General features: G+C 41.0%; 2 protein-coding genes across 6 annotated transcripts; one reads left to right on the top strand and one right to left on the bottom strand.

Moving 5' to 3' along the window:
* The first annotated feature begins 452 nt into the window (after positions 1-452).
* On the top strand, positions 453-4,393 carry LOC104919725 (hypothetical protein). 2 transcript variants are annotated; one of them, XM_010731795.3, is made up of 5 exons: positions 453-1,856; positions 2,863-3,021; positions 3,106-3,207; positions 3,496-3,678; positions 3,779-4,393. In XM_010731795.3, the coding sequence occupies exons 2-5, from the start codon at positions 2,863-2,865 to the stop codon at positions 3,977-3,979; spliced, it is 645 nt and encodes a 214-aa protein (XP_010730097.1). In that variant the 5' UTR covers positions 453-1,856; the 3' UTR covers positions 3,980-4,393. The 2 variants fall into 2 exon arrangements, with proteins under 2 accessions (XP_010730097.1, XP_019132023.1); XM_019276478.2 differs by lacking the exon at positions 453-1,856 and having other exon boundaries at positions 1,905-3,021.
* Positions 4,163-24,877, bottom strand: myo1ca (myosin Ic, paralog a). 4 transcript variants are annotated; one of them, XM_027273901.1, is made up of 34 exons: positions 24,765-24,877; positions 22,839-22,956; positions 17,321-17,561; positions 14,662-14,820; positions 14,457-14,572; positions 13,874-14,072; positions 13,645-13,725; positions 12,772-12,951; positions 12,573-12,671; positions 12,002-12,115; positions 11,832-11,903; positions 11,624-11,743; positions 11,442-11,524; positions 11,238-11,343; positions 11,042-11,122; positions 10,870-10,961; positions 10,533-10,627; positions 9,299-9,345; positions 9,089-9,169; positions 8,825-8,930; positions 8,528-8,645; positions 8,307-8,420; positions 8,139-8,215; positions 7,931-7,999; positions 7,367-7,451; positions 7,106-7,265; positions 6,925-7,008; positions 6,750-6,843; positions 6,598-6,653; positions 6,359-6,494; positions 5,177-5,247; positions 5,002-5,099; positions 4,807-4,906; positions 4,163-4,689 (listed from the first exon to the last, which is right to left on the bottom strand). In XM_027273901.1, exons 3-34 carry the CDS (start codon positions 17,336-17,338, stop codon positions 4,663-4,665), a joined length of 3,138 nt encoding a protein of 1,045 aa, XP_027129702.1. In that variant the 5' UTR covers positions 17,339-17,561; positions 22,839-22,956; positions 24,765-24,877; the 3' UTR covers positions 4,163-4,662. The 4 variants fall into 4 exon arrangements, with proteins under 4 accessions (XP_027129702.1, XP_019132020.1, XP_019132021.1 ...); XM_019276475.2 differs by lacking the exons at positions 22,839-22,956; positions 24,765-24,877 and adding an exon at positions 20,745-20,867; XM_019276476.2 differs by lacking the exons at positions 22,839-22,956; positions 24,765-24,877 and adding an exon at positions 17,666-17,889.
* Between the last annotated feature and the right edge of the window lie 340 nt (positions 24,878-25,217).

Raw genomic sequence — 25,217 nt, 5'->3', positions numbered from 1 at the left:
CAGGACATTAGAACAGTGGAAATCTGTACTTTGGTTTGATAAGTCCAAATTTAAGAGTTTTGGTTCAAACCTCCAAGTCTTTGTGAGACGCACAGAACGTGAATGGATGGTATCCGCATGTGTGGTTCCCATTGTGAAGTATGGAGGGGTAGGCATGACAGGTGGCTACTTTTAAGAATCTAATATATTAAACATATTTTGCTTTGTACTTGTAATACTTTAAATGAAAAGTCATAAATGGCATCTAGACTACAGATTTATCTTACATGATTTCCATCTTCGTTGAGCAGCAATGTTGCCTTCATATGAGGCAACAAATAACAACAATAATAAGGATGAATTCTTTATTTCACCAGAGCTTTCTTAGTTATCACATGCTTCACATGAAGCAGTACATTGAAAACATCAATGATGAAAGCAAATAGAAAGACATATTGGTAAATAAAGATATTAGAAACAAGTTCCAGTGAAATAAAATACAAGTGATAAAGAAATCAATCGGGATAAGCTGTAATAAAAGTATCTATTAAGATGACAAACACACTGTTCTCTCTAGTTTGAAGCTCTTATATTGTTAAATGCTAAAACAAGTGGGATGTGATGGTAGGTAACTGGAAATACTGAGGAATTCAAAATTCAGGGAATTTAATAAAATACGCATTTCCAATGATGATAGTCATGATCACAGGGACGTTTTTTGTGTCTTGTTTTTTTTTTTTTTGTGAGATTCGCTGAAACTGTGTCAGTAATTACTCATCAACATCATGAGACATGGGAAATATTCCCTGACAATGCGCTGTCCCTGACAATGCGCTGTCAAGACTAAAAAAAAAAAAAAGGTTCAGATTGTAGTAGTTTTTAACAGCTTAGCACTTTCTCTACCAGTATCCGTCCTAAAATGACCGTGTGATGAAACTTTAAGTAGGTTACTCATTTAACAGAGACAGTGTATGTCAGTATTAACAAATGTAATCAGTTATACATGCAGGGAATTAATGCAGTAATAATAATAAAGTAGCAAATGGCTCACACCAGTTTTGTAGTACTCTCAGTCTCGGTCTCAAGACCACTTTTTGAAGGTCTTGGTTTCTTCTCAGTCTCATATCAAGATCAATTTAAGACCAAAACTGTGAGCATATCACTAAATTACTTGTGCATTGTTTGATTTATTTGTTAACATTATTACTGTGATTGGAGGTAAAACTTCCTGCTTCAAATGCAACCAATACTTATTTCTAGAAGTTTTGTTACTGTTCAACGGCTGATATTGCTGTGTCTGTCCAAGAAGAGATGTCAGCCAAGTCAAAGCCCCAAAGAGTTAATCTGCAGACTCATCCTAAGAGATTTGGTGAATATTATTAAGGTATACTTAAATGAGCCTCACTCTGCCTTGATCTTGGTCTTAACTTGGTTTCAACTCCTTAAAGTCTTGGTCTTATCTCAGGCCTCGATATACTCTGGTCTTGGTTGTACCTTGGTCTCTTGCCTTGGCTTTAGATGGTCCTGACTACAACAGGGGTCACACTGACAAAGATTAGGAGAAGCGTTTTATTGTTTAGGTTTGAAACATTCATTAGTGCTCCTGAAAACACCGAATCCCTTGAGACCCTGAGTCACTAAGAAGAAAGAGAGGGGAGGGGGGAAAGTGCAAACCCTGACGCTATATTAAGTTTCTTTGCTTACTCACTGACCACAGTGCTGAGAGAGAGTGAGACAGTGGAAAAATAGAAAAAACTCCAGAGCCAGCACAAGAAACCGAAAGCAAAAACATGATATAAAATGTTCAGGCCTCACTGTAGCATGAAGTTATCTCAGCTCCTGATTCACTAGAGTTCACTGTTCACTGCTCCTCCAAGGTAAGCCCATTGTAACAAGAATACTTAGACATGAGTGTGTTGGTTTGGAAAAAAACATCTGAAATTAATGTTTTATTTAGATATATATCTACTTATATTAATTTATATATTTAATTATTTACTGTATCGCCATGTGAGCATATGTAATCTTTTGTAGAGAAAAGTGTGCACAGCGTGTTTATGGCAGTGCTTATAAATTAAATAATTAGTATCTCTGTCAAACTTCCAGTAAGGGCTTGTCATTGTTTCTGTATGTTTGATAATGTATAGTATGACCATCATCGGTTTACTTGTATAGGACTGTGCGTTTGTGTTATGTATGACTTATGATGTTATTTATTTCCATTTGGGAAATTGTTAGAGGTGATGATTTCATCAGAAAGATGTTGACTCACCAAGTAGACTGTGTTGCACCAACAATCACATGATGCAACTGGACAAAACGGCCACAAACTTGAAAGAAAGGATTGACTTTACTTTTTAAATCCTGGTACTTTGATACTTGCAGCAGTAATGTGGTGTGTGTGTGTGTGTGTGTGTGTGTGTGTGTGTGTGTGTGTGTGTGTGTGATGTAGTCTGGTGATCAGGATTTAGCACTTTGCAAAGACCACAAACAACAAAAAAAAGGAGACCCGGCATGCTTCCTTCCACCCTGAAACTATTTAGAGGAATCAAAAGCCTTCATTTTCCAATGAGTGTGCAACCCTAACCCAACTGTAGTGTCACACTGTTACATAAGAAAAAAGGAAAGAAAGCATGTATGGGGATGTCGTGTGGTGGTGGTGGTGGGAAATTAATATTAATACACTTCCTTTCAGAGTATATTGACAGTTCCCATAAAAAGAATTTGTACCGGAATTCATTAGTTCATGTCGGAAGTGACACTTTTTTTTTTTACAGTATTGCAAAGAGAAGTGATACGACCTCATTGGTTTATAACTGGAAAGCAGCTGAGCAGATCAACAGTCTGCCAGCAGTGATTTAAACAATCATGTCTCTCTTTCAGATGACTCTTTGGTGGCAGGCTCTCATCCTCCTTTGCTGTATACTGAACTGTGTGGAGTCCTCTGCTCCATCTCCGGTCCACCAGAGCGATAAATACCACAACTCCTTTCGCCTTGCAAGATCCACTCGAACCCGTGTCCAGCAGCTGCAGAGGAGATATGTGAGTACCAGCCAGCCTGTCCCTGTGAGCTCATCCCAGGTTGATTGGCTTTCCCTAATTATAAATCTTTCGCTGTCTTTGTAGAAAGAGCAGCAGCTGGGAGACGGCCAGTTCGAGGACAGGAGCCGGCAGTTAAGGGACCTGCCATCGCTTTCTACAGATTACTACAGCTGGCTAAATCTGACGGTTGGTATCTGCTCGAGGGTTTCAAAACATTTCCCATACAAAACCACTCACTGGTTGTTATTCTGCAAAATGTATTCTCAAACTTTTCTGAGAATTTCTACCATTGTTTTGATCCATTCCATTATGGAGATAAAGGAAACCTGATGATTGTCAGAAAGTCAGCTGTTGCTGCTGAGTGTAAAACTTGTAAAAATTTGAGTGGAATTCCCCTTTTTGAATTTCAAGATTAGAAAGCGGGGGTTGGTTCTGCAGCATTTTGATTATGTAATCATGTGGTTGTCTGTTCAGGACTGGGAACGACTGCATGGTGCTTTCAAGGACATGCAAGTCTACTGGAATATGTTGGAGTGGAAGAGAACACAGCTGGAGAGAGAGCAGGTGACCAGAGGGGCGGCCCACAACATTTTACCTCACAGCATGAAGTACATTCAGCTGGACCTGAGAGACCTGATGAGCCAAGTCAGCAATCAGGTATCCACAGTCTTCTTACTGAGATCCATGCACGTGTCTGGTCCCCTTTTGGAGGAAGTGACACCAATGTGATAAAAATTTGTTTTGCTTTCTTCTCCAGATGAGTTTCATGCAGAGCTCTTGGGTGAAGCACACCTCTCCTACAGCACGGGCACCGCTGAACCCAGACACCGGCTCTAAAACAGTATGGGACAGCCGAGTGGAGGGTTACATCATTCTGAGGGATCTTGAGCTTTACCTCACCAAGCTGGCGAGAGACTTCCTCCTTCTGGCTTCAAAAGCACAAGTGACTCAGCACTGAGCGCTGGGACCGTGACAACACACAAATGCACACAAAGGCTGAAGCGACACCGAACAGAAAATTGGAATAATATTTAAAGTGATAACTTTAATCAGTGCTTTAGCTGTGTTGTCAACATGTTGCATGGTGCTCTCATTCAAGCGTTTTTTTTCCTACATGATGTTTAACTGTATATTTATGGGCTTTCTTGGGTATTTCCCACAGTTTCTGTCTTACTTCTAACTGTAAGTTAGCAATAAGCTGCCAGAGCGAAGAGAACATGTCCCAACATCCTGGTTTTTCCCCCAAACCCTCAGTCTACTGGACTTTCCCAGAGATATATTTACTATTTATTAAGATATTTATTGACATGCTATTTATTTCGAGTGGTTTGTTTTATTTCTCTTACAATATAGAGATAAAGAGTTTGAAATTTGTTATTTGATATATTTAAATATATTTGTGTATTTGTGACTGGAAATTAAAGATATGAAGCATTTGAAACAGTGACGACTTCATGTTATGATTTTCTCATCTTTCAAAGACATTGAAAACATTCTTGTAGTAATAATGATGATGCATATGTTGTGTGTGTGCTTGTGGTATCATCCTGCCGGCTACAAACTAACAAATAACTTCTGAGCGGCAATCCTCCAGTTAGCTACAAGGATTACTGTTTGTCTGGTTGCTGTTTTTCCATTTCTTCATGTGGTGTTGATCTGCGGGGCGGTCTGCAGAGTGAAATCACATTAAACACGGTCAGCTGGCTGAAACAAAACAAAACAAAACAAAAAAAACATCCCTCCCTGCGGGCTCCACACATGATATCAGAACAGCCGCTGACTCACCACAAGCAGATGTCCTCGTTTGCCTTTGGCCACCTTGAGCTCTGTGCCCCTGACGAAATCAATGATTCCCTCTTTGGCTCGAGCCACAGCGAACCTAATACTACACGTCGCACAAGACAGGACAGGGAGATGAGTACTGTTGGATTAACAACAACCACCACCACCACCAGAGAGAAGCAGTCTAAAAGGCCTCACCTGCCAGGGCAGATGTTGACGTAGCTGGCCTTGTTGGCCATCATGGATAATTTTGTCACCAGCTCGATCGCATGGGTGCAGTACAGCACCACGTCGCCCTGATGGAGACACAGTTGGATTTAGAGTGGCTACATGTAGACCAATAAACAGTCATCACCCCTTTTTCTTACTGTACCTTCTGCTTATTGTCCTCACTGGGCATGTGCAGAACAAACATCCCATCGCTGAGAGAGCTCAGAGAGATACCTGTTTAAAGAGAAAACACGGCTTAGACTCACTGAACTAAAGAACACAGTTACGATGAAATAACTAGAGATGTTTTAGCCAGTCTGTGAAATGAATCACTGATTCAGCATCTGTAATGGAGCCTGACCAAATTTTAAGACCGATATACTGATACCGATATGGTGGCTGATATAGTAAATCTTTGAGTTGTAATGAAAATAAACCTTTTCTGTGTAGATCATGCACAGATTGTGCACTGATACGACCGTGCAAAGGACTGCCTTCTTGAACAAATAACATTATTAAAGAATATTTAATATTTAAGTTTGTCTCTCTCACTCTGTGCTGCTTGTCACAGTTTGTCACTCTGATGGATAAACTTTGCTGTGACACCAATATATTAGTACATGCTTTTTATTTTGCATTCTGCACAAAGGAGACAGTGAATGACTTCTGGAGGAAGACACCTCAGACCATAGTGGTGAACATCCAGGGACTGGATATCAGGAGGACTCTGAAACTTTCTATGACACTGTGGTGGCATCTGCATTATTCTATGCAGTCATCTACTGGGGAGAGGGACAGAAAAAGACTCAATAAACTGGTCGAACTCTTTTCTGGACTGCCCACCTAGACTCCACAGAGGAAGTGGGAGACAGGAGGATGTTAGCAAAGCTGACATCCATCATGAGCAACTCCTCTCACTTCCTGCATGAGACTGTGGAGGCCTTTAACAGCTCCTTCAGCAACAGACTGCTACTCCCACCATGTAAGAAGGAGCTCTACCACAGGTCCTTCACCCAACAGCTGTCAGACTCTTTAACACCAGCATGACTTCATGACTTTCTCTACATATTTCTTATTTATGAGTTATTTGTCATCAACCTTTTATTTTATACCAGTTCCTGTGGCAAGTGAATTGACCAGGTGTGGGATCATTAAAGTCTATCTTATCTTATCTTATCTTTTTCTGTGTTTTTTTCCTGCTGTGATGTATGAAAACTTTGTTCTGACAACCAAAGTATTTTCATAATGATGTGATCATGATGAAAACTGTAATAACTCCTGAGCAATAAACATAGAAAGGAAGTGAATATCAGCTCAGCAGTGGTCACTCAGTGCCGTTTTTCACCTCTCAGAGCTGCGTAGTCAATCCTCTGTTTGATCTTGGTCTTGTCCACCAGCACAGCGAAGGCGTTAGTGAGGAGCAGCTGGCGAGGGCGAGGCTTGAAGCCCCTCCTGTCATACTTTATGACAGAAACACCATACTGAGAAGCACAAGAAGACGCATTACTGTGAGGCAGCTGACTGGTGACATCACACTTTTATTACCGTCATCACATAGAAGAGAAAAAAAAAGGTCAGTCCCACCTGCACTTTGTCATTGCCGAGGGTTTGGACCACTTTGAGACTGATCTGCTCACGTTCTGAGTAAAGCAACAGGAAAGCCTCTGTAAGTGAGTTTTTTAGTACATCTTCTGTAAGTGTGTACAAAGGTAATGAATGCATGTATTAACAAGTACCGAGTCTGGAGTCCAAAAATAGCCTTCCAACACTCTGAGGGTAGCTGTCTTTCTGATCCTTGAAGATCTCACTGGCTACAACCTTCTGCATCATCTAGAGCAAAGAACAAAAATGAAGCAAAATTAACAGATGCATTTATCTTTTACGGTGTAATGTCTTCCGTATTCAGTGTACCTGCTTCTTCCATTCAGGCTGGACCCTCCTGCAGTACTTCATGACCATGTTTCTCATGTTCAGCCTCCGCAGGTGCTCCGAGGCCTGTAGAGGATCGTGGAGTTGAGAGTGTGTTAATAACCTTTTTACTTGTATTCATTCTTTCATCTGTATGTAACGCTGTCAGACCCGCTGTGTGTACCTCAACAAGAGATGGAGGAGGTGTCGGCCAGCTTTTGTCCAAAATGCTCTTGGGCAGGTTTTTGCGTAGATTCTTGAGGAAGGAGTAGCGTACATGATCCAGGAAATACTCGTTCTCAGGGCAGTATTCCTCATGACGGTAAATGAAGCCTTTGATGAACCTAAAAGAAAGAAAACAGATAAAAGGAAGGAGATTTACTCTACATGCAAACTGCTGTTATGAAAATACATTCAGAATCAAACTAAATTATCAGTCAAGCACCTGCGTATTAACTCAGCAGCCTGTCGACGCCTCTTAGCCCTCCTGCGTGCTTTCATCCCTCGCCACCCAGACTGGATCACTATCACTATACATACACATACATGCATTTATTGACACCAAGCCAACTGTTATATTCGGAGAACATCCCAAGGTTAGTATAGCATACTGTAAGAGAGAGACATGTTGGAAAAGTGAAATGAAGTCAAATTTACACAAAGAAACACAAAAACATGAGCATGTACGTTTAAAAACACGAGTGGGAGTGTGGGGCCTTTCTTCAATGAAATAGAAAACTTTGATGGGTGTCCAAAAATATTTTTTATGTGCATGGTAAGTACAGTGAGGTCTAATTTAACAATAGCAGAAATCCAAAATCATAATTTAGAGAAGTAAGAATGAAAGTAAAACTCAGATTAAAAATGTTTGAAATGCTAAATTAAAATCCATCAAAATCAAACTATGCAAACATTTTTAAGTTATGTCTGTATTTCTTCCAGTTGTAGGGACAAAGTGAGATTGTTCTGTAAGTGAAACTGTGAGGGATTCAGTGGGAGGTGTCCTGACCTGCATGCCGGATGCGCTGGTACTTGGCTCTCTCCCTGTAGCCTCTCCATGATGTCTGCAGTTTCAAAGCTGGAACATAACAAAAAAAAAGAGGATGTGGATTTTCCACTGAGGTGTTCAAGAAATCCTGCTGATTCATTTCTGAACAAACGTTACACAATTTATCCAGTTTGATATTTACAATCCTGACCATTATTATTGTATTTACCAATGTCGGGCTTTTTCGCTTCTAGGGCATCCTCTGTGGTGAAGAGAGTTTTCGGGAAACGGATGAAGATTTTTGACCTGCAGAAAGCAGACAAAGAAATTCCTGATGGTGCACGTGATGCTGTCGTGCCTGCTCCCACTCTGTACTCTCCCTCCAACAATACATTACCTTCCCAGTTTGTATTCGTCTGCTTTGTAGCCTAGGTGGTTGACCAGCGTCGAGACACCGTCTGCGAGTCTGCCATTCCAATTGGGCCACGTCTCAGGACACAGGGGCTTATACCTGAGGCCATTTGTGCATGATTATAATGAGAGAAAGCTGAAGATACAGTAAACCCAATGAACCTGGGTCACTCAGGCTGTAAGTGATTCAGTGAGAAGGTCAGTCACCTCTGCAGGAAGGCTTCAAAGCGGCGTCGATAAGCAAAGCCAGCTCTTCTGACCCTCAGGTTCTCCATCAGGCCCAAATACTTCACCTGGTGTCTGACCAGAACTTCATCAAATCTTCCTGCAAGGAGAAATCTCGAAATTAGATGCAGAATGTTATGACTATGTTGTACTATAACTGTGTTGCCATGTAAGCAACAACAGCACAGCTAACTTTATTTCAAAAACAGCTTTTATTTGAGAGTAACTTGAAGTACTATAATATACAACAAACTCATATTCTAAGATGTAAAAGTGTACCTGGCTGCTTGGCATCATTAGGTTTGATACAGCGCACGTAGGATGGCTCTTTAGACATTAGGATCTCCATGAGTTTCATCAGGCTGTTTTTAAATTGAGTGGCAGCCTAAAGGACAAATGGGGAAAAAAACACATAAATTTGTGTGTTGAGTTGTTGTTTTTTAAAAAAGAAAGAGAAAGTAGTTATTATATGTAAATATATATATATTTGATTTAAAACCACATCATAAGCAGCTGAGACAGAGAAAGAATCATAATTCTCACCATCTCAGGGCGTTTCTGGTCTATCACTTCCTCTCTGCGGAAGCAATGCCTTAGGATCTGGTTGTCTGACTGGCACATGACCTGAACAGAGACCAAACCACAAAACCACATGTCAACACGGTATAACCCCCCCCACACCCCACCCTCTTCCTCTTCACTAAAGCAACACAGAAGTTTTTAAAGGTTATGGTGAGGCTCCATTATGCTCACCTCTTTCAGGTTCCTGTTCAGCGAGTCATTGTTCTTGTCGAGGAAACCTGAAAGAGACAAACAAATGCACTGCGGTTTATCATTAAAGTCTGTGTAAAGTAAGAAAAAATATGTGTTCTGAGTTTGCCAGACCAAAGCAGAAAGTGTTATTAACCACCCAGCCAAATTTGAATGATAAAAAGATATTGAAAAGTTTATGAAATTAGGTGTCAAAATCAGGTAAAAATGAGCAGTATTCTCAGCTCCACGACTGTGGGGGTGTGTCAGCTGAATGTGCTGAAGCCACGCCCACTCGTGGGAGCAGTTGAAGCGATTTTGAAGCGACTGAAACGTGTCAGATGAGTTCAGAAAATGACATGACTGACTTTGAAACACTGTGAGTGACATGAATTAGTCTCCATCTCTCTGCTAATGCTGCAGTGGTATGCTCAGGGTGGCCTCAGTGTGTCATTGAGCCGCCCTTTAGGACCGCCCACAAAATCTTGTACTGAAAACCATTTTAATCTCTATCTCCAGATTTCAGTATTATAATGTTCAAAGTCTTATCACATGTTTTCAGCAAGTATTTTCCAACATATTTAATGTATTTTGAAAGAAATCTCAGAATTGCCTTTACACAGACTAAGGATTAAGCAGCTTGTTGTGGGTAAGTACCTACTGTGATGTCACACATTGTTTGTTGTGTTTGTGGACAACCTGTTTAAAAACCTCATTTTTGGCAGTATTGTCGAGCATGGAGTTGGTGGGTGACGTAAAATATGTTTGTAAAAACATTTAAGGAGAGAAATAGTCAATGCAGAAACAGAATCTTGATTAATATTTATATTTGTATATCAGCACTGCCTAGTTTAAAAGTTTGATCTGAGTTTGATGAGTGTATTGAACTGAACAGACTTGCTAAATCACACCCTGCTTTATCTTCAATTTTTCTCTAAATGGTACCATAATTTATAAAAATGAACACCATGCTGTATGAAAGAAGACTTGAAGCTAGATATTCAGACTGTAAACCAGGAGGAAAGTGTTTACTGAGGCAATAAATCATGTGAGAAGTAGGCTCATTTCTCCATAAGACTCAATACAATTAGACCTAATTGCTGTCGCGAATGGAGCTGACCCCTGCTGGTGATTAGAAAGAATGCAGGTTTAAGACACTTCCACACTGGAGTCACTTCACAGATCCGGAAGCTCTGTCAGTGGTTGTGAAACGCGCTCTGAATGAATCACAGCTTACCATTGACGTTGTAGTTGACTTCTCCAGCATAATGCAGCAGCCTGAACTCCTCCCTGCTCATCACCCTGCGAGTTTTTCCATTTGCCAACTTATGACTGAAAGACAAACACACACACACAGATGTACAAACATACATAAGCATGCTAATGTAAGAAGAGTCTTTATAATACTGTGTGTCAAAATAACATCTTATATAAGATGTCTGTGAAGGTTCTCAGTCGTCCAGGTCATCTTTCATTGAGGTGAGTTAAATCTGGGGCACCTGGACTTGGTTGTAGATCTTTGAAGACCTCTCATCCAAGAGACTTCTTCAGTTCTGATATAAGATGATGCTTACGTGACAAAATGGGGATGGCTGCCCAGTGTGTCTTCCAATTTCTCTAAAAAGGAGACATCGCAGGTCTCTCCAGGTCTCAGACACTCCTCATTCTGAAAAACAAAACATTATTTAACTTCATCTACAGAGATAAGACCAGCGACAAACGTGAACTCAGAATTGTCTTGCACACCAGAATGGAGATGATGCCTTTGTGCTTCTCCTCTATCAGGTCACAAATTATCTTGTTGTCAAAGTACTGCACAGTCTCCCACTGAAATGAGATGGAAACGTTTGTAGGAGAACAATGTTGTGTTAGCGTGGAATATAAATATGAATGATCATATATATTGCATGCATTGTATCGACTAGCCAACCAACAAACTCACTGCAATCCCCTCGGTCTCATACTCCTCCTGCTCAGATCTCAGGGTGAGCTCAATAAACAGCTGCTGGAGCTTCTCGTTGCAGTAGTTGATGCAGAACTGCTCAAAACTGTAGGCAAAAATAGAGATTAGTTCGAGATTAGTTAGTTAGTGGTAGAGACTACCACTAACTAACTGCTGAGAAGCAGATTAAGATGGCACTCTTACCTGTTCTGCAGTAGGACTTCAAAGCCATAGATATCTAGAAGTCCTATAACGGAGGAGCCCTTACTGCTGTGGTAGAGTTCATCCTGCGTAGCATGAAAAGTACACAGCATTGCAATAAATGGCAAAACACTGCAACAATGTCCACTGTTGTCTTTGAGTTGTTATCAGAAGTGTTACTGCACCTTCAGAGCCAGCGACTGGTTGATCTTCTCCACCAACCATGTGAAGGTCCGACCGTACACAGCCTTGGCTAAGGCGTCACGGGCGGACACAGCCTGCTCAAAATTTAGCGGGCTGATCATCTGTAACGCAAAAGTACGACACAAAACTTTAAAGTCTCCGCAATACACACCAAGTAACTAAAAAACACAAGGACAAAAAGAGCGTCACCTCCTCTCCTTTTGCAGTGAGTTTCTTGTGAGTGAGTGCCTCCCTGAGGCCTGAATCATCGACACCCAGCAGCTGCAAAACAACAACAACACATCTGGCCTCAGCTATGCCTTCCTGTGAGTTTTTCTGCATATTTGCACATCCAATAATACAAGTGGGACCGTTCTGACCTTTGCAAGACTGTTCAACCGAGTCTCAGTGGTGATATAAGTTTCTCCTTCTTCCCCTTCCCCAAACTGAGTGTTCCCCAGATGGAGAACGCTGGCGATGATATTCAGCAAATTCTGAGGTCACGCACAGGGGAAAAAAGTTAACAACAACCTCACAGATGAACTTTCTGTTTTTAAAGAAAGTTTCAAGGCAGGAAGTTGATGTAAACAATGCAGGACTCAATATTCCCTCCCCCAAACAAGCCTTTGTAAATGTTTTATGAAGTAAACATTAAAGACTGCTAAGCCTCAAGGACACAAAATGTTGTTTGGTGAACTATTAAAACTGCACTTTGGTTTAAACTTGTAATGTTCTAAATGTGATATTCGGTAAAACACAGTAGATATATTCATGGTGGAAAACAATGTTCCCAGTATAATGATGTTTGTCTTGGATTCCTGTGACTCTACCATTTAAAGTGTGCTGCTTTAATGTGGCAAATATGGTAAACCAGAGAATGAGTGACAAACACAACAGTAAAGTTGTCAGCTGCATTCAGTCCAATCATTCAATGCTGTCACTGTTACTGACCTGCACCTCTTCCTCAGTGAAGCCGATAACTGGGAGGGCCTTCATCACAACTTTCCAATTATTCTTGTCACTGACAGAGCTGAGTCTGGGACAGTTCCCCTGAACAAGACAATGAAATATTACATCGCAACTGATGCTTAGACCTCATAGACTTCAATTTGAAAACAAGTAATTCATCAAACGTCAGCACTGCACACACCTTGACTAGATACTGGTAGTTCTGAGGGTTTCTTTCCAGGTCCAGTGTGTTGAGCAGGTTGTCGTCCCCTCCATCCAGAAGCTGATAGAAGATGTGGAAGTTCCTCTCGCCGTGGTTCTGATGCACCACACGTGATTTCTCCAGCAGGTAGTTCAGGATGTGACCGCCCACTGGAGCCCCCTGGGAGAAGTTATAGGAAAAGATGGGAGCAGAGAGCGACAGTTAACAAGAAGATTTAGTACTCTGGAGCAAATGTTTCATGTAATGGACCCCCACAATAGATCACGTTCCCCCAATTTGATAGGATTTTGTCTTAAAGGAGCAGTGTGTAGGATTTAGTGATATGTAGCTGTGTAGTTGCTGACTGCAACCCCCTCCCCACACGTCTTCATCTTTCAAGTGCAATAGAGAAAATACAGTGGATGTGAAACATGCGAAAAACGTGAAGACGTACACAAAAGGCCCATACTTTCATTTAAAAACATAACCATTCTTATCACTTAACATACTTATGAATATTATATTACAATTATGCCACATTCTGTTATTAGAGATCCCTAAATCTGACACACTGGACCTTCAAGTAACCTTCTTTAGTTCTTTGGTTGTCCTTTCATCTTTAGGTTTGAAGTCACTGTAAATTACAATCAGTCAATACAGTCAACCCTATTCCCTTCCAACTTCCAAAAAATGTGCTAAAATTTAAAATATACTATTCCTCCTTTTGCTGGGAACCACCTACAACCCACTCGAGAACCTGAGTTTGTCGCCAGATGCCACTGCTCGAGAGGTTTAAATGTTTGAGCTTCTGTTATTGACATAACTAAACTGTTGTTATCAGTATAGTGAGTAAGCCAAGGAGGGAGTGTTTACCCTGAAGTCAAACTGTACATCCATGTATTTTCCAAAGCGGCTGGAGTTGTCATTCCTTAGTGTTTTGGCGTTTCCAAATGCCTGCACGGAGCAAAAGAGCCAGGAAATTGGAGGGAGGAAGTGAAATCAAGAACCACAATAGAACAACAAAATCAAACAGGAAAAAACATATAAAAAGTATTTATGTGAAAAGATAACTCAGATTTCTCAGATCAATCAGATATCATACTTCCAGCACGGGGTTAGACTGCAGTAGGCGGTCACCGAGGGCAGCCATGTGATCATTAGTGGGGCAGGTGACAGCGTAGTAGAGGAGGATCTTCTTGGAGGCCTCTGTTTTACCTGCTCCACTTTCACCTGATATGAGAATACACTGGTCCTTCCTCTCTGTCCGCATGGCCCGGTAAGTGTTGTCTGACAAGGCGTAGCTGAGAGAAAACGGGAGAAGGAGAAGATCAACAGATCAACATAAGGAAATAAAGTCATGCTAACATTTGTACAGTCAAAGGAAAGCATGTCTTCTTTTGTCAGGACTATAAAATCAGATGTTTACATGCTTCTTATCTTCTCTGGTTTATTTGTAAACATTATATAGCCCTACAAATCAAAAGATAAGATAGAATCAGTCAGTCTGTCACTATACATAAAGGAGATGACGGCTGTAGGAAGCCTGTGTGGAGGAAGCAGATTACTGAATGTATCATGCCTGAATAAATCCTGTTTGATCACAGGGAATCGGTTTAGTAAAACATGATTGTGAAGATAGCATGTGATCATGAGTGGAGGACAGTGGAGGAGTTGAAATGACTCACATGTGAGGCGATATCTCATAGAAGCTAACCCCTCTGTAGCGTTCCATCTGCTGCTTGGAGTAAATCTCCAGTTCTTTGTAAGGGTTCACCGACACCAACACTGAGCCAATGTACGTCTGAGCCAAAACATTAGAACACACTGAAATATGTCTCACCACACAAGCTGAAATGTTTTGGAACATGTGAGGAAAACTGGCTTTATTACATAGATGAGGTTTTCTCTGAAGCGTCTCCGGAGGTTCTCTATGAAGGCCGCCTCGCTGTTGTAGTTTTCCAGCAGGACGAAGTCCTGAACCCCGACCCTGTCCCGGGCTGTCAGGGCGCTCTCCATCACTAGGCGCACCCTTCCTTCAACATCCACTTCCTGCAGGAAGAGAGAGGAGGAAGAGAAAGAAGACAATAGATAGGGACAGAGATGATTTCTAACCTTCCAATAGATGTAGTTACACTTTGCTGACCAGCAGGTGGTGCAAGAGGCTTATTCCCATTTCATTTGGGGCATGATACATTCACCCAGTTATGACAGAAGTAACATCTGGTGCTAAATATTACAATAACCACATAAAGTATTACCAAATAGAGGCACAATTTTCAGAAATATCTTCAAAAATATCTTTAGGACGACCACATCACCAAAACAACTGTGTAAACAAACTCCAAGACTCCACCAAGACTTGCCAAGATTAAACAATGGAGACATTTAGGGAATCCAGACTATAAACAGACAGGAGAGACTCTATTATGTGATAGAGAGATAGAGTATTATGATGTATGTACCATACACACAGCTCGATATCACCAGACGGGATTTAACCGATGCCACTGGCAAAGTGTGTGTACATGTCAACCCAGCTGTGATGGCAAACATCATAATTCAGACAGGAAACGAGTGTGAAAAGTCTCAGAAAATGCCCTAAAGTAAGATACTACACGCACAGGCACGCGCGCATACATACAGAAGAGATAAAAATGTCAGAGTCGATACTTACTGATGATAAATATCCAGGCACACAATTCAGTGTGTAATCAATGCACTATACACGAGCCAAAGCAGCTGCACTCTATCTTCTCACAGATACATTTATGAGAGATCCTTGCTGTTTTTTTTCTCTTTACACATTCATAAAAAAACAAAAAACAAACAGAAAGTGGAACAAAGGGGCTCGACTTCCAGAGGACTTCTGTTTTTCTTGAATGCAACTGCCTCTCAAGGGTCTAATTTGGCTGCTTAAAACCGGTAAAAGGTCATTATCTCTGAGCGCTGCGATGCAGGAAAATTCTTAAAAAAACAAAAGGGACAACAGTGGAAGATAGCCAAGAAGTGAGAGCAAAGGAAAAGTCACTGGACGCTTCCACTGTAGCCCCCTCCTCCCTCTGCTTCACCTTGGAGTATTGTTCTCCCACTCCTGCAGGTGGGCTTGCTACAGATAGTAATTACAGTTCACAGTCAGATTTTCCAAAGGATTCAAGTGAGGAATGTTAGGGTCAGGATTAGGGCAAGCGTTCAGTGGATGACACTAAGTGTTTCTATGTGGGTTGTCAGCAGCTGTGCATGCTTTTATATTCAACACAGAGGACTTGTGTTTTTGCACGCTTGGTCATTAAGAAATGTTGATAATCGCCAGTAAAGACCAAAAACTGATCCTCACGCAGCTTTACAAGAATATTTACTTGCTTTGTTTGACTTTTATCAGTGCACGTGGTTGCAGATGATCGCATTGGGCTTGTGTACAACACACACATCAACCTTTCATGGTAGGTGATGCTGACAAGCACCAGCTGCCTCTGAACTGTAACAGACTCCTTTGGCGTGAATCTTTCATTCCATTGTGCTCAGATCTCAAACATTTTATGTTCAACAGCGATGTTATTAAGATGTACAGTAGCTGCTGTGCTGACGGTGTCTGTGCAGTGTTCACCTTTCCTGAAACATCAACCTTTTTAAATAATCGTGTTATGCTGGCTTGATTGACTTCTTCATCTTCATACCTCAAGACTTTCCAAGCAACAAAACACAAACTCAGAAACACAGCAAACATTGTTTTCAGGGAATTCTCTCTTAGCAGTCATGAGTAACATTTTATACTTTTATGCCAAGAATTTTATCACCATGACTTGTGTGGGGAGGAGAGGGTGGACACTTTTTAATGATGAGAAGCCTCATCCAAAACACTCCCTTAATAGGCAAACACTGCTATCGCTGGAGTAGAGGAAATCTTGAAGGATGTGAAAATCATGATACCTAAAGGCTGCAGGTATGGAGATATATCCAGAGTACAATGTAATCCCAGCAGCTTTGCAGTCAGTGAGCTGACCTGAGGCTCGGTTATTGCAGCACTGAGCGTCTGATCTAACTGACAGGCTCCCTGGAGTGCTTGAATGCTTTATGGGAGAGTATCAGGGAGCTTTACTGCAGGTTTGAAGGTGCAGTGACATCCAGGAGGCTAACCTAACAGTGGTACTTGGCTCCAGGCCTCATGGCTCTGCTGGGCCAACTACATTCGGATTATCTTCCTTATAAGGCATGCCCACCACTCTGTCCCAGGGCGAGCTGCTCTGGTACCACAGCTGGCTCTCCACCACTGATGTGCTAGTAATGGACATAATGGAAAACTACCAAGTTTATTCTCTTTGGACCGCTTGGGATAAAGCTTATACAAAAACCAAAATACACACTGAGTCATGCGCAGGCAAAAAAGAAAAGAAGAAAAGTCTCCAAGTGACTCATTGTTCTGTTTTGCTTTTCCCTCCATGAGTGAAAACAGTGAAATGGTGAATAGGATCTTTATGTAAAACAGTCAGTGTGTGCTGCAGCAACAAACATGAACACACAACAAGGAGCATCATGGTAGTCCGGATCTTACCCTGCCTTGGTACCTCATCCTGTCCTGTTGTTGCTGGAAGAAGGCTGAACTGGTGGTCCCCCCCCAGGCTGGTGCTCCTCCTCCCGTGTCAGACAGACACCTCAATTGTAACTTCTCATCCACCTTTCGCCCACGGGCGACAGAATTAGGTAACTTATCCTCTTCACCTCCCCTCCAAAGTCAGTCACTTTCAGTCTCTTTCTTCTCGACTTTCTTCCTCGTCCTCCTCGTCCCGGCTTGCCTGCGAGGACAAAGCGTAACACACTCAATCCAAAACACCAACAGCCTCTCTCTTGTTTATACCTTCAATTCATCTTCCCTTTGACAGGTCAAGTAAATGTCCACCTCTCTGCGAGTCCCTCTCCTTCCCTCTAAACTGTACTGCATGAAACAAGGGCAGGAACTCCTCTCACACGTCACACAACTGGACAAAAAAAAAGTAAGCTGCAGAGAGAGAAACAACCTAGAGGAACAGGGAGCTGAGAGAGTTTGGAAAAATTTGCTAAGCGACCCACACTACAAACATGTAATCACTGTGCAGCTATATAAAAAGGGGAGAAAAAAAAAACAGAAATCACATGATGAGATCTCAGTACATTCTTTCTTTCCTTCCCTCCCTGTTTAGTTTGCTCCCTCCCTTTTTCTTCCACAAGCTGAGACAGATTCACATGGGATGTAAGTTATGGGGGGTGTCACCAGCAGGACCGCCTGTCTCCTCGTGGCTGTCTCTCTCTGCTGATGAAGTAACTTACTTCATAACACCACCCTGCAGATATTTAAAAGTTGAACACGATAACGCTTGAATCATGGGATTCCTCAATTCCCTCCCGTTCGAGGTATTATTATTTATTTATTTGGGGAGGGGGGGCAGGTCTCCCTGTGAGAGAACAGTGCCCTCCTCTGGTTTTCCTCCTCATATCTTTCCTTTCACCTCATTTTCCCTCACTCTGTCTCCACGCCTCACTCTCTCCTTTGCCAGCATCATCAAATATCCAACACTGAGGAATCTAAATAATGTTACCCAGATGGAGAAAACCTCTCACTCGTTTTCTCAATCTCTGGCTGCCTCGACAGTTCTTAACGCAAGGAGGAGGAAAAATCTCCATGCTGCTCCCTCCCTACTACTCTCGATATAAGTAGCATAGATAACTCAAAGAGAAGTGACACTGCTACACTCAGTAAACTACTTAAAAGATCTTGGTGTGACTCTGGACCTCAGTCTGTCATTTTACTATATATGGTAAGCAGTCGCGTCAGTCGACCCTATGTCCCCTCACATGAGCCTTTTCGGTGAAATGTTTCCTCATAGCTTCTCCTTCTGAAAGTGTAGCCTCCATGCCCTCTTAGTTTACTCAGTTACCTCAATTGTATGTGCTTCTATTCACCTAAAATGATCAGTCACTGCAGGTCAATTTTGTATAGAGCGCAAAAATCAAAAGAAACATGTACAAAGAGGTGATGGTAGATCATTTAGAGAGGTTGACCCCAACAGAATGGAAAGTATTGTTGTGTTCTCCTATCAAAGCCAAACAGCGCTCTGAGGAAATATTCTGGACAAGAGGTTATATGATCTGTATACTGCAGGATGTGCTGTATTCTTGGTTTACAATCTGAAGTAAACATGTATAAATGAATGCATTGTACCTATTGTTAGGACTTATGTTTCCTTGAAATATGATTTAAGTACATTGAATAAAATGACTTTATGTTCACAGGAGCACCATGCATCAATGCTTGGCCATTTCCAGGCTTTAGGTTCAGGCCCCCCAGCTAGGAGTCTTATGGGCGTTGCCTTCAGTCTGAACCTCAAGGAAGACATCACCAGCAGTGTATGGTGAAGATTACTAAAAGCGACCATGATCTATGCAGAAGACGCCTGGCTCTGCCTCCAAAGTTTGGCAATCTTTGGAAGGCGCTACCAGTTAGTACCAGATCAGGGGTGTCCCTCTCTACCTTCACAAAACACCTGAAGACCCAGCTCTTCAGAGAGTACCTCCTCTCCTAGCATTACCAACAACTGGACACTCTAAATCTACCCTCTTCCCAAACTGTCACTTGATACGAGTAGTATTAATGCACGAACTTGTCCTTGTTGCACTGTACCTTGATTGTTTCACTTTTTGTACGTGGCTTTGAACAGGTGCTATAGAAACCTAATTTCCTGTTCAGACATTCACAGTTGGGCATGTTTGGGTATTTCTTAAATCCTGTTTACTCCTTTAGTTACCAGAAAAGTGAACTTGAAATGAACCAGGCACAGGCGTCTCAGACAGAGTATAGTTCAGCAGCATTTCTGCTTTTTACTTACCTTTGAAGGGCATCCAATACATCACATGTATAACCACATGCATGTGGAAAACATGAGGGCACTCTGCTAACACATCTGGTTTCTCTACTCTGTGCACATTACACATAACAGCATCTGGCACAACCTTACTGCCAATGAAATCAAGAAGACACAAAAGTCAATGAGAAAGAAGAAACAGTAGTTTCACTGTAGAGTGCATCTTCACCACCTGAGCTGACGATGTAGGCTCTTCTGTTATTTTCCAGCTGAGGGTTCCTATCTTTGTTTAGCAGTTCCTGTAAGAAGGATTTCCTTCCTAGCTGTTTCCTGATGTTCAGGGTCTTCATTCACGACCGTTTGTGTGAGCTCAGTTCTGATGTGAGCTACACCTTTTTTAAAGTTTAGTCATATCTTCCGCATGTGCACGTCTAGCTCCTCAAGATGGTTTCCTTCCTAATGCAGAGAACCTAATGCCTAATGTGGTGTGCTGATAAACTGTGTAGCCGCTGTTAAAATATTTATGATCGGACTGAGCTGTACTACCCAACTTAACTGTCACTACATCCACTTCTGTCAAACTCAATCCCAAAAAACACTCTGAGATTTAAGACTGAAAAAAGTATTTTTTTTTTTTGCAGCTACAACCCTCTGCCTGACTTCAATTTTATATAATTACATTAAAAACTAATTCTGAACATCTGACATATTATGGAGGAAACCCAAAGAATCCTGTCATAAACTGACTGCCTGTGTATGTGTGTGTGTGTGTGTGTGTGTGTGTGTGTGTGTGTGTGTGCTGTGTTGAGCACTTTGGTACAATAATCATCCCTTTTTCCTCATTTTGTATTTAAATTGCTAAGGTTTTCCGATTCAGTGAAACAATGAATCACAGAGGGATGATGACTTATTTGGGCGGGGTGGAAAATGGGCTGTTTCTCCTCTCTTCTCCTTCTTCTCTCGCTCTCCACACACACACACAGACAACGTATGTGACAGAATAAATGAGACCGTGGGCATCAGATAAAGTATTTAGCAACTAGGAAGATCATCTAAATCTCTTATTCATGCTTCAGTGCAGAGCTATTATGATGTTTAATAAAATATGCATATATTTTAATGTTGTTTGGGATACCTTACCTAGCTTCCCTGTTTATAATGTCCTTCGCAGAGACGCCATATTGCCCACCTATTGTCCATCTGTGCTGATCTCCCTCAGCACCCATCTGCTGTCCCTTTCACCCCGTTCTCACCTCGACTGCCTCTCATCCCCCAGATCCCTGTTACACCAGGACGGCTAGTTTATAAATTGATCAAAGTGTAAAACAAAACCTCTGTGCTTTCAACAAGCTGTAAGAATTTATATACATATATATATATGCAGGTATTCAGAAAGAAAAACACAAAAGAAACATAAGTCATTATTAATCAAAGCATCAGTTTGATTGACTGTTGTTGTAAATGAACTCAAATATCTATAAGTTTTCTCTTGCTAGTAATAAACACAGTAAACATGATGTGGAGGACGTTTCAGTTCAGTAATGTAACGTCCCTTCGCTTGATCACTGGCACAATAAGAAGTACGAGCTTATCATTAGATCAGCTTGTCCTCATGTTCTGAATTATGTGCAGGCTTAGGGCTCTGCCTAGTGGTAGTAATATCAATTACACTGAACTCGCTCCTGTGGGTCTATTTTTGTGAAAGAGATGGATTGACTTTAAATTTAGTTCCCAGAGGATGAATCCTAATGAGTTTGATGATTGCTTGACTTTTCATCAAGTGCTGCAAGCAGAGGAAAATCTCCAACACTCACAGTTTATGACAGGATAAAAACCAATGACTGAACACTTATCTGCATGATTTTCAACGTGACAAATCGTCTCAGTATTTCTTTTAAAGCTTTATTTAATTTAGTGGATGCCTGGAGAGAACATTGTCATTATAGAAATATACACATGCATCCACACAAACGTGCATAAATAATGAACATGCACACCTGAAATGTACCATAACACACATGCACACATGCATAGAGTGGATACAAATATGCCTACCTGTTCTTAGTTAATAACCAGAGTGCATGAACAGCTTCACTGGAATTGAACAGTGAACACTTTATTCCACATCCTGGTCCAGAGGCAGTCTGGTGTCTTTTAGTTACTTGTGCAGCTGAAGCTCGTAGACTACACAACCCATTGCCAGGCTGACTTTGTTTCTCCAGCAGCCTGAATGCACTCCCACTGGGAAGCGCTGAATCCAGATGGATAAAATTACAGTGCAGCAAAAGGTACTTTCTAACAAACCATAAATTTAAAAAAAAGCTTGGGATCTTAAATGGAAAGTAAAAACTGTGACCACATTAAGCCTTCATGACAAAGGTTGATAGAAAACTTCAGGTACTTTACAGCCTATAAATCCGCTAGGAGGCGGCAATGCGAAAGTTAATGGTCTGCGCAAAGTAATCAGATATGATGCTGATGACTGATGCCAGCTTCTGTTTAAGGTGGAAGAGCTGAATGGTTGTGTGTGTACTGTGGACTCATGCAGGCCAACTTATGAATATATTAGACTTCGTGCAGCAGTACAGTTTACTGTTTACTGTGTGCTGCTGGAAGATTGAAGTGGCCCTCTCACGGCCTCTCCCTGTTTTTTGTTTGCTCAATAGACTTTATCAGAGGTGGAATGTAACTAAGTACTTCACTTTAGGTTCTTGTACTTTACTTTAGTATCTCCATTTTATGTTTCTTTATACTTCCACCCCACATTCAGAGCAAAATATTTTAACTGCCCTACATTAAATTCACAGCTACAGTTACTTTTCAGATTAAAAGGTTACATTAAGAAAAAAACACACATGATCAGCTTATGAAGTAAAATAGTTAGAGATTAGAGAGTTAGAGACCTTTGTTTTTTTATAACCCCTGAAAGTGTCTAGTTGTGGCTCCTTGTTATGTTTGAGGTATCACATTATTTCAATAACTGTCCAAGGGGGAGAAAGGAGGAATTTTTTTTCCAAATTACATTTCACACACAAAAGTTCAAGAAAACAGGAACAGATTGGTGTATCAGAACCTCTTATTTCCTTTCCCATTAATCATCTCACAACCCCTCAGATTTATCTTGTGAACCTTTATATTTAACAAGAACTTTTAGATTTGATTCACTCAGTACATTTAGCTGATAATATTACCTGTACCCTTATGTAGGATCGTGAATGCAGAACCTTTACTTACATATTGTGATATTCGATCATATCCGTGACGTCACCCACAGGTATCTGAAGAGCCGTTTTGGAGCTGGCTCTGCTCGTCACTATGTTGGCAGTCCTGCCTCGTCCACCTCCCGGCTAATCTAAAAATTGGCATCATTGGAGGACCTGAAGCAGGCTGAATGAAGCTCAAACAAGCCACCTGTAATGGCACCCACCTGTCAATCAAAGCAGCCACACTGTTAATTATGCATAACTTGAAGCTTTAATATAATTTTTATATGTAAGTTTTATATTTTAAAAAAGTACAGTTGTCAAGAACAGGTAAATTAGCTATAGAAATTAAAACAGTTTTTTGTACCAGGCTGGAAACATGTTTATTTCTGCTGTGAAGTTGAACATTTTAACAAACATATGTAGCCAGGCTCAAGTGGACGTTTGAGGAACTGCAGTTTTTGGCACTTCTGCAACCCTCTACAAAATTTTGTGCATTTATGATCAGGACGGTGATGGAGGGAGTTGCATCTATCTCTAGATGACACTAAATTTGATTATCAGCACCAGATACTTTCTTTATATTATATCATGACAGAGAAATATAACTATATAACTATATATTGAGATGATTTTTGTGTGGAACCAGTGGATTTAGTGCAAACTCGCTAAGTAGTAGTAAGATTCATTGATTGATTTCACTTTCCTACTGTGACAGAAGACAAAAGGTACTTTCGAGAGCTGGTGTTTAGTTTGTTAGATTATCCAGGAGGCAACGTCCATGTTTATACTGTCTATGCTACAGAGCTGTGATGTCTGTAGATATAAAAGACTCATTTTAAGGTGCTATAAAGATGAAAATACAAAGATAGAAGACATAATCATGAATATGATATTCCATTTTTAGTATATTCTGTTTCTTATATTCTAAAACTAAAACACTCGGGACCTTTAAAACACAAATATATCTTCTTATGGATATCATAAATTCAAATAAAACACTAGAAATGTGCTTTAAATATTGTGAATATTGACTTCTCTCCACATCAGCATACCAGCTTAACGACCGTTAATGCTATGCTAACTAGCACTAACGGTCATATCATGTCTATGTTTATCTAAGCTAACTGCAAATTAATAACCTTTAATCAATCAATTAATTAATTTGATCATACTCTCTGGTGTAATCCTAAAAACCTACTTTCTTTCAGTTTCAAATATATGTACAGTTCTTGTCATAATGAAACTGACAGAAAAAGTAGAGTAACGGTTGATATTATATCATAGCAACGCAGTAACGTTAGCTAATATTAAGCTTTTCTTTTTAGGGACGTTTGTAATGACAAGCTTTTAACCGGTGTAACGGGGAATTATTGACTGTTTTGGGGGTGAACATGAAGCAAAAAAACGGTGGTAATACTTTAAAAATATGTATTTAAGGTTGAGGAATCGATTACTTTGAAATAACGAGCCGCTCATATGCAGTAATGCTGGTGAGCTTAACGACCGTTAATGCTATGCTAACTAGCACTAACGGTCATATCATGTCTATGTTTATCTAAGCTAACTGCAAATTAATTACCTTTAATCGATTAATGTATTTATATTGATCATACTCTCTGGTGTAATCCTAAAAAAATCTAATTTTACTTTTAGTTTCAAATGTATGTACACGTCTTGTCATAATGAAACTGACAGAAAAAGTTGAGTAACGGTTGATATTATCCATAGCAACGCAGTAACGTTAGCTAATATTAAGCTTTTTAGGGCATTTTTATCAAATAATGACAAGCTTTTAACCGGTGTGGCGGGGAATTATTGGCTTTGGGGTGAACATGAAGCAAAAAACTGTGGTAATACTTTAAAAATATGTATTTAAGGCTGAGGAATCGATTACTTCGGAGTAACGAGCCGCGCATATGCAGTAATGCTGGTGAGCAGAGCAGAGAGAACCGACCTGCTGCAGTTGAGTGAGGGCGCCGCTGGGTGAGTCCCTCTCTCCGCTGCTTGTGTCTCCACAGCTCCCTTTTCCAAAAGAAAAGAAGAGGAGAACTAGGTCCGGGAAGGAGGGCCGCCGCCATTATCGGAAAAAAAAGCTGGCTGAAATAACCACTTTCACACACGGCAGCTTCTGGCTCATAAATTTGATCGGGACATGATAAAGAGAAAATCTGTGTTGCAGTCGGAGGGCACATTTCAGACGAAACACCACGGCGATTGCAACAAACTCACCGTTGTCTCGTGTGTGTATGCGTGTGTGTGTGTGCGACCGGCCCAAGCATTATGTGGGCACAACAATGGACAGAATAATTATTGAAAAAAGCAACGTGGTGAACCGAGAAGAAGACCGCTAAGCTGAGCTTTTAACACGGCGGCATTTCTCCCGAGGAGAAAGCCCCTCCAGAAACAA

Source organism: Larimichthys crocea, chromosome XXII (assembly GCF_000972845.2).
Source record: "Larimichthys crocea isolate SSNF chromosome XXII, L_crocea_2.0, whole genome shotgun sequence".
Classification (NCBI taxonomy): Eukaryota; Metazoa; Chordata; class Actinopteri; family Sciaenidae; genus Larimichthys; species Larimichthys crocea.
The sequence above is the reverse complement of the archived record's forward strand: the minus strand, read 5'-3'. Positions and strand labels throughout refer to the sequence as shown.